The sequence below is a fragment of the Aquarana catesbeiana genome, linkage group LG08 (assembly GCF_042186555.1).
Source record: "Aquarana catesbeiana isolate 2022-GZ linkage group LG08, ASM4218655v1, whole genome shotgun sequence".
In the NCBI taxonomy this organism is placed as follows: domain Eukaryota; kingdom Metazoa; phylum Chordata; class Amphibia; order Anura; family Ranidae; genus Aquarana; species Aquarana catesbeiana.
In genome coordinates, this window is record NC_133331.1 from 158,607,611 (window position 1) to 158,617,335 (window position 9,725).

At 38.1% G+C, this 9,725-nt stretch overlaps 1 protein-coding gene across 4 annotated transcripts in view; it reads left to right on the plus strand.

Annotated features, from left to right (window-relative positions):
• The window catches only part of PSD (pleckstrin and Sec7 domain containing), a 765,102-nt gene extending 756,159 nt beyond the window's left edge, over positions 1-8,943 (plus strand). For all 4 annotated transcript variants that reach the window (XM_073596605.1, XM_073596606.1, XM_073596608.1 and 1 more), the window contains 4 exons: positions 345-502; positions 1,406-1,550; positions 2,397-2,537; positions 7,270-8,943. In XM_073596605.1, coding sequence (XP_073452706.1) covers positions 345-502; positions 1,406-1,550; positions 2,397-2,537; positions 7,270-7,515 — 690 coding nt within the window. In that variant the 3' untranslated portion in view covers positions 7,516-8,943. The remainder of the gene's footprint in view (positions 1-344; positions 503-1,405; positions 1,551-2,396; positions 2,538-7,269) is intronic.
• The last annotated feature ends 782 nt before the right edge of the window (positions 8,944-9,725 follow it).

A 9,725-nucleotide genomic window follows, 5' to 3' on the forward strand; every position in this document is an offset into this window, starting at 1 on the left:
CATTGACATTGCAGTTAGTATAAGAGTTGTCACTTTGTGGTGAAGATGGCTGCAAAACTTATTTTAAAAAGTGCAGAAACTTTTTGAAGAACCCTCGTATTAATAATTTCTGTGGGGAGTTTCGTTTGGTGATGGAAGGGTTGGTAGGAGAACTCGATTCGTCAAGTACACGATGATGTACTAATTACTTGTTTCTTCTCTTGAAGTGACCTTAACTTTCAAACTAAGATAAAATAGTAGCTGTGCATGTAGCTCCCAGGCATAAATCTGACATAGCATGACATCTATTTTCTGTGGTCGTTTGACATTTAGGTGCAGTAATACTGGTGCTCTCTGTATTTTAGGAGGAATATAAACCAGGAAAGCCTATTTCTGAAGAAGACTTAAAAAATGCAATCAGCATACATCATTCTTTGGCTACAAGAGCATCCGACTATAACAAAAGGCCAAATGTCTTCTACCTGCGAACAGCAGACTGGAGAGTATTCCTCTTTCAGGCTCAGTAAGTCCTAATAACACTTATAATAAATGTCTGATCTGTACTTCCCCTCCATGTTTTCAGTATTTGCTCTAAGATATATTACTGTACTTTACCTAAGTGTGCAGACCACTTTACCTGGCTCCTTGCAATCCACTTCATTTTGGTTAATTCTGGTAAATCATACAGTTACATCTGTTAGTGGTTTAGATGTTTAGTATTGTATTAACTAATTCTTATTTGTTATTTGTTATGGGGCTACTTGACATAGGCTGTTCCTTTCGCAATGTTTTACCTTCAAATGTGCTGTGAAAAATGCATAGTTTTTTGACACTTTGGGGTTGATTTACTAAAACTGGAGAGCGGAAAATCTGGTGCAGCTCTGAATAGAAACCAATCAGCTTCCAATTTATTTTGTCAAAGCTTAATTGAACAAGCTAAGGTTAGAAACTAATTGGCTACCATGCACAGCTGCACCAGATTTTCCACTCTCCAGTTTTAGTAAATCAACCCCATTGTAGACACATTCAACAACCTTATAGAAGATTTATTTTGCCAAATTTAGGCATAATCCATTCCACAGTCATTGTCTTTGTCCTTTTATTACATAGAGAACAGAAGACAGTAGAGGCCCCCAAAGATGGCTCTGATTTCAGATGATTCCATCTGAATCCGGCCAAACTATGAGCCATGGGTGGCCCTAAAAAAAGCCACCCAGGTTCAACAAATGATTTACAAATTGACTGAACAAGATGGAAAATTATAAGACGAACAGTGACTACATCCTATCAAATGTAATCACAGTTTGGCAGTGCCAGGAGATGTAAAACATCCGGTAAAAAATGTATATATGGCTGGATGATGCAGTAGACTGTATGACAATTTTATTTGATGAATGCTGTAAATGTATTTTTTTTTCCCCCCTAGAAATACAGAACAGATGCATTCATGGATCACACGTATTAATGTGGTGGCAGCTATGTTTTCTGCTCCTCCATTCCCAGCTGCAATTGGATCTCATAAGAAATTCAGCCGACCACTTCTTCCAAGTGCCCTCACCCGCCTGTCCCAGGTATTTAAGGTGTATGTCAAGGCAAAAAAAAAAATTAATATATTTAGTACATTCCTGCAATGCATTCACCTTTCCCCACGTTATCCCTTTAAAACACTGCAAGTACAGAAGATGTCAAATTGTTGGTATGACAGAAATATAGTGTGCACCTACCTTTTCGTTTGAGCTGACAACACAGCATGTTTTGAGCTCTAAAATTCTAAGCAAGAGGTGTCGGCCCTGCCTACTTAATTTCTGATGGATTAAACTGGCATAGAGCATAGGAAGTTATCAACTCACAATATTTCTGGCAAAACAACAGCTTTTGTACTTGTCAAACAGATTAAAATGTAAATTTAGCAGACCTAGCCTTAGCATGCAAAACAAGAAAGTAGACTTTTTAACCTACATGTTCACGCTTTTTCAAGCAGCCTTTTTCATGCAGATCTATCAATACATGATTTGCTTGGAATGCTTTACAGCCATGTAACATCATAACTGTTCACCTTTATCAATTCACATAAATACTAACAGTTTTGGCACACTATGGGTCCTATATAACAAAGCAACGATATTCAACACAGATTTATCAGTGCTTGCAAAGCAGACTGGTGTTGTTGGAAAAATATCATTGAAAAGTCATTTAAAATTGAAACTCTTGTTGTACTTTGTAATATTGTGCAAAACTTGGTGACCTTTTTAATTATTTGCAGTTATTTTTTGGACAGTGCTATATAATAAGTAACGAATGCTAGGAGAAAGTGTTTATATATATATATATATATATATATATATATATATATATATATATATATATTTATTTATTAAGATAAACAAAATGTATAATGGATTTATTTTTATATTTAGGAGGATCAGGTGAAAACACATGAAGCTAAATTCAAGAGCATGTCATCTAGCTTAATAGAACATCGTACATCTCCTCCAGATAGGAAGGTGAAAGTAAAAATGGATGAATTTAAACAGAAGGAAGACTACCTAGAATTCGAGGTACATATTACACATAATAATTTGATATAGCTCTGTCAGCTCTTTGAAACTGTCCAAAGTGTAAATCTTGATAACGAGGCATGTAACTCAGGTTGTCATGCCGCTATTTCTAAACCTAGACAGTAACACGATATTCTCCTTGTTCTCCCTTTTTGACTACCTTTAACTTCCTAATCTTAAAGTATTTGCATAAGTGGAGATTAACTCTTTTTTTTCCCCACCTCCTCTATAGAAGGGTCAGGCTTCAATTACTTGCTCTTATCACTTTTCATTTAGTCACAAATCTTATGGTCGCAGAGTTCCATACACCGCCATATAACTATGCATGTTGTAGAACACCAAAATTATCTTTTTTTTTTTTTTTTTTTTTATTCTTATCTCCCTTTAGAAGATGTGTGATAAAATATGGTATTTTGTCTCATATGAAGTATTGTCTCCCTAGATCAGCCTTTTTTCAACCAGGGCACCTTGAGATATCTTCAGGGGTGCCTTGGCAAAATGCCTCTAAAATTGGCCAAAATATATAAGCCAGCGTGTGGATGAAGCCTGTTTTAATTACACAAAGCCACAGGTTTTCATTGTGCTTCATTACAGCCTTCTAGCTTCTGGCATCCTAGTGACCAGTGGAATCATCAGTTGATATGGAGGATGTCAGTCACCTGCATAGCATCCTTGTTTGCCCCCCCCCCCCCCCCGCCTCACACAATCAGCGTTGGGGTCACATTAGCTGAGTGGTGGAGAAAAACTGAGGGAGAAGAGAAACATTGGAATACTAGTCAGTATCAGTTTGCAAAAGGATATTTGCTTTGGAAGAATACATCACCTCTAATCTTGAGTGTCCTACTTGTGTGGATGTTGCTGCATTATGTAAAACAATTAGAATAGTTTTTACATTTTAGAGTTTGGTGCCTCGAGACTGTCCATAATTTTTAAAGGGTGCGTCGAGATTGTCTATAATTTTTAAAGGGTGCCTTGACTGAAAGAAGGTTGAGAAACACTGGATTGTTAATTATTGTATGAGAGTATTGTTGACACTGATGACACTAGCAATTGATCGAGAATATGTCAACCAGTGTAAATTACATCAGTGCTGATTATACAGACATGTAAAAAATGTGGCATTTGCATACAGAGCTCACTTAGGGCAGTGGTTCTCAACTCCTGTCCTCAGGACCCACTAACAGGCCAGGTTTGCAAGATAACTGAAATACATCACAGTTGATATCATTTGCTGCTCAGTGATTGCAGTATTCTAGTCTGCATCTCCCCAAGGTAATACTTAAAATCTGGCCTATTAGTGGGTCCTGAGGACAGGAGTTGAGAACCACTGACTTAGGGCTTGTTCACACTTGACTAAATTTCTAACTCTTAACAAACGCTCCTATAGCGTTACTACGCTTTAGTATATGCGTTAGACTGGCGTTAATGCGCTTTAGTATGGGCGTTAGACTGGAGTTCTACAAGCATTGACGCTTTAAAAAGGCTCCCCAAATGCCCTATGTTCAGTTTTGACACTTTGATGCACGTTAAACCACTCCACAAACTCCTATTTTTTTTATTGTTTTTTAAGGGAAGTGACATTACAGGAAATATACAATTTGAGGTGTGGTTTGTCGTGGTGACTGTTTCCTGTGCATACTGCATTAGCAGGGAAGGCAGCAGCATGGGTTATTTTACTATGCTTTATCTCATGTTTGGCCTCCTGCAGATGAAACCGATGTATGAGCAATTGGCTGAGCACAGGAAGAGGAGAATGGCATCCAGGAGCTATTGGGCACATCCAATTGTCTATCAGAGATATTCTAAAGGGCAATTTTATGCCCTGTATCATGATTTCTGCACCTACCCTCAGAAGTTGATGTCAGCCATCTTCAAGCAGCACAAACAGGAAGTGCATAGAAGGAAGTGGCTGCACATCTGCGTTACCATATACATAAATGGGAGGCGTTGAAAGGTTTCAACTGCTCCAGACTCAATTTTGAAGCAAAGTGCCATGATGCTAACGCTTCATGTTTTGATAATGTGAACAGCACTGTGTGCTCTCCATAGTATCATTTTCATAGGTGTTTGAGGAGCCTTTAAAATGCCCCTCAACGCCTGCTTTAAATCCCAGTGTGACCTTAGCCTTAACATGTCTTAAATAGTGCATGTTCATTTTGTATAACCGATGTATCATCAGCAGGTGTTGTCAGGGGCATTACTACAAATTACAGGGTTCAATAGTAAAAATATGATGGGGTTCCCTGGCTAACTCTTTCTGTAGCAGCTTGCAGTGTCAACTGTGACTGTAGGTATCATTGATCTTAACATAAGTATGTCGAAATCCAGGATAGGCAACAGTAAATCTGTCAGCATAGTCAGTACACTTCAAGGAACCAGTGCTGTGCATGAAAGTTATAGCTGTAGTAAACAAAATTATATCAGCTGTCCTAAAAATTTAGCCGAGGAGAAACTTTGAGATTTTTGATTGCATTAGGCATAAATGGTTAATTTTAGTCTGCAGCAGAAGGCAAAAGTGCAATTAATCTACACTGCTAAGGCTAGTCATACATGGTAAGATTTCTCTCATTTCGCCCAGTGGACTGAATCAGAGAAATCAATGGATTGCCCCCATCTACGCTAAACGGCATGAATGCCAGTTATTGTATTCTGCTGGCCGCTGCTTCTGATTGGCCACAGTCACTGTTTGGCCGAGAATTTCCTACCGGGCTCCTTCATTTTTAATTTTCAGTTTGTTAAGCTGGGTGGTGCCCTCAGGGCCACCATTAATGCAAATTTCCACCAATTTAACCAGGAACAGTCAAAATTCAAGTCATATATTGCCAGCAAAAGAAAGCTAAGCAAATGATTTTTGCACAGAAGGGAACCTATGACTAGCAACAATTGTAACACTGACTTCACTTCTCTTCTATGCAGGAACCTTAACAGTTTAGCTTTTCTTAACATTTCTCCTAATGGGGCTCCCTACTACCCCAGGCCCTATAGCAGCCATATGGACTGTTTTAAATAAGAAATGCCCAGAAGGCACTTAATAAATATAACGCAAGTCAGCACCCACTAGCTCCAACACTTCAGTTGAAAAAAAGGTTTTCCTCCACTTGTGATAAAAGCAACAGAAACAGAACATTGTAACAGACTATAACATAACACATAGATTATGCCCAGAAATTAAACAATAACTGACACTACCAATTAGCTTGGCCTCTGCCCCCTTTAAACTTAGATGGGAATTACAAGTGATCTGAAACATAAATAAAGGAACAGGATGCAAGAAAACAATATTGCAGTATGTAAGGGGTTTATTGAACATGTAAATTAAAATATACACACACATTAGGAAATGCACTCACAGAATAAAGATGGGGTCTAGCAGTGATAACAAGTAGTTGATGAACGTACTCCAGGAACACCTGTCAAAACAGCAGCCAGTGTAAAACTGCCTCCCTACACAAGGAGCCGACCTGAAGGGAGGTGGCTTTACATTGGCTGGCATTTTGACAGGTGATTTCGGAGTCTGTTTATCAACTACTTGTTATCACTGCTAGACTCCTATCTTCACTCTTTGAGTGCAATTCCTTTTGTGTGTGCATTTTAATTCATGTGTAGAAATACTGAACTATTGTAATTTTTGCACCCCTTTCCTTTCTTATTGTATAGTCTGCTATGCCTATTGTTATGTCACTGGGTGTTGTGCTTGCTTAGTACAGCAGAACTCACAGATGGGGTGGGTATGGGGAGCAGAGCGAATTTACATCTTAGGAGCCTGTAGACAGAGAATTTTGATGGGGTGTGTCAGCTGGTGGGTGCTGACTAGCATTATATGTGTAGGAGGGAGGGGAGGGGTATACTCATCATATACAATGATCAAACACTTTGCTAAGGTTAGTAAAAAGAGCTGAATAAAAAGAAATCTGGGAGAGATATACAGGAGATGAGCACCCCCCTGGATCCGGCCATGTACAGACAAGCACCCCTCTAGGAAGGGTGTCTTTAGGCACATGCCTACAGTGCCTAATGGGAAATCCAGCCCTAGTTGGGAGGGAATGCTGTCTGAGGTAAGAAGAAGGTCCTTGCTCAGAAAATAATGCCATAGACTCTAGGCCACCATTTTCATTTATTGGAATGCCTAGAATCATTGCACATATGATATTTCTACTAATTGCAGGAAGGTATGTAAATTGTTTGTTTTGCCCTACCTGATCTTGTTTGTCCTTCAATAAATACTTGTTAGAATTAGATCTAGTACTCCCTTGCATGTTATTCATATTTATGTTCCACCTTGTTTAACATTCTATGTATGGGAAGAAGTGTCCCTTAGTGATATACTTAAGAAAGAAGGATGCTCCTAAATGCATCATGAATTGCTCACCACACATTACAGTAGATGCCAGTTCAAGATGCTTGTTCTAGGACACATTGACTTTTAGCTGACGATTGTGATTAATCAGTTTTGAGCTTTAATTAGAACACAAAATATGGGATGCTCAGGAGAAAATTAATGAAGTACTGTACATTTACACTTAATTCACATATGTTCATAGAATGCCTTCCAAATACATCTGTTTAACCATTTGATCTGTATGTATGACCTCTAAGGACTATTGTACAGGCAGCTGACTTAATGTAAGTCCCACTGGCAAGGAAGGTCACAGTTTTGGTAGGTATGATGGTTAATATCTTATAAATCTTTTATCCTCTTATATGTATTATAAACATATCTTTTTTTGCACAGAAATCCCGTTATGGTACTTACGCCATGCTACTTCGAGCCAAATTGAAGGCAGGTACAGAAGATTTGGAAGCGTTTGAAAACAGTTTATTTGACTCAGCAGAAAATGATGAAGATGGACTAAAAAAATCACGTTCTAGTCCCTCTCTAAATCTCGACCAACCTGTTTCAGCCACCAAAGCTAAATGCCACACATCTTCACGAGGCAGCTCCAGACCGACACACAGCAGCACCAGGCAGAAGTCTTGAGCTGTCTGCCTCTTCAGATCTTCAGATCTTGGTGAAAGAAATGTTTGAGGCCCCTTCCTCTATAGCTGGTATGTTGGTTTCTAAGCTGGTATCAATAAGTATTGCATGATTTAATACTTTCTGCTGGTACATGTTGTGACAGGCTGAAACCTCAGAATTTTTGAAAGGAGCAGTGGGATACCTATAAGGGATGACAAGCAGCACAGTCACTACAAACACTGCCTATATGTAAGAGTCAACAGGAATTGTGCAAGAAGAGAGAACTGCATGTGAGTGAAAGCTTTTCAAAATGTTTTTTTTCTCTCTGTCTCGACAACAATTTTAAATCTTTTGTTTTATATGTAAGCCATTCAAATCCAGCGGGACCATGTTTTTTAAATTTTATTAATGGGAACCAAAAATGAAAACAAACAAATTCTAAGTTTCCTTGCATACTGAAGTGGAGTTTACTATTAAAAAGTACAGCACATAAACTTTGCTACAATCAAATATTTTTTATGGCGACAATGAAGAGATGAAAGCCTCTTGTTCTAAACTTACAAGGGCCATGTACAGAATTTCTATTCTTGTTTTGTATGTGATCCGGATGCTCTAGCCATGCAAAGGAGAGAACAGTTTGCAGTGACAGAACTTGACAAAAACACTCGGATTCTCCTGAGGGCTTTGGCAAAATGGCTTCCCCAATTCAGGATGGTGCCATTTCGTAACTGGTTTCCTCCATTTTTGTGACATATTTTTGCACTTTTACTACTTTATTGAATTCAAGATTGTCATGCGGATATTTTGTAGTATTAATGCTCTTTTTGAGGTTTGGAAGTATTTGCTTTCATGCTAAAAAAAAAACTAAAAAAAAAAAAAAATTGAATGTCAGTTGTCATTAAAACTGTAAATGGAGCTTTACACTTTAAGGAAATAGACAACAGCGCAACATTGTCTGGTTCAGAAATATAGTGACTCTTTTAGGATGGGCACTGGATCTAACCAATCATATCTTGTGTCTGGCTCATGATGAATACCAGCAAACATTCAGTGTATCACAGTCTTTGGAATGATGTTATTACTTAGGACATTGGAAGCAGAGGTCAGAATTTGAGACAGATCTGTCATCAGACAGGCTTGGTCCATCCAAAACAGATATTAAGGTTTTGATAAATAGTTAAAGTGTAACTGACGGCAAAACTTTTTTTTTTTCGTTTTAGATATAGCAGAGGGGGATTAGAACCCCTGTCAGGTTGCTGTCTGTGCCCCAATTTAGGGAGATTCACCATCTATATTTGTCAAGATCACAAATTTTAGGTTGTCCCCAGAAAAGGAATAGAGGAGAAATCTTCCTATGGGGGGACAAGTTCCAATGATAACCAGGGACTCCCTCTGGAAAAATTTCCTCTCACTTCCTGTTTTGGATATGGGACAAGAAGTGAAGAAAAATATCTACAAATGGCCTCAGATGGCAAAAAAAAAAAAAATGATAGAGTTTATAACCCTCCCCTTACTCTATCCAAAATGGAACAAAAATGTTTTTTGCCTTTAGTTCTACTTTAAGAGAGAAAACTAGGGCTTCTTATTTCTCTAAAGGAAGATTTCTGTGCTTGAGTTCTCTGGTAAATACACCTGTTGCAGCAAATATGAGGGGATTATTTTTTAACGTTAGATTTGAATTTATTGTTGATCAAAGAAAGTAAAATGGGAGGAGTGGGAACACACCCCAGGAGGAAGGGAGGAACTCCAAAGTATCCAGGAACTGTGGAAGTGAAATGTTATTGCTGGAGTCCCACAGAGATATAGGACGCCAGAAGATGAATAGTTCTTGAGAATCTACCTTTAACTGAAGGCTTTTTAGTGGACCTCCCCTTTAACATTATTTTATAAGCTGCAGCTGAAATCGTATGCCAACTATTAAAGCCATACTTTAGTGCAGGTAATCAGGTGTATAAAAAATAATAAAGAACTGTTCTGTCCCAGATTCAGTGGGAAACTTGGATGTCACTTTGTTTACTTAGCGATTTACCTTAGTAGCACAATAGCCATGAGTACCACTCTTATTTGAATTTAGTAATGTTGTACTTAAACCAAGACTAGCTACATCCATGGCATCTATTATCTGATTTGTGATGTGTCATATTTTAATGATATTTAATCTTACAACGATAACCTCACTGTATTACTTTTATTGTTAGCTGCAAAAGTACAAATGTGACATATAATTTTCT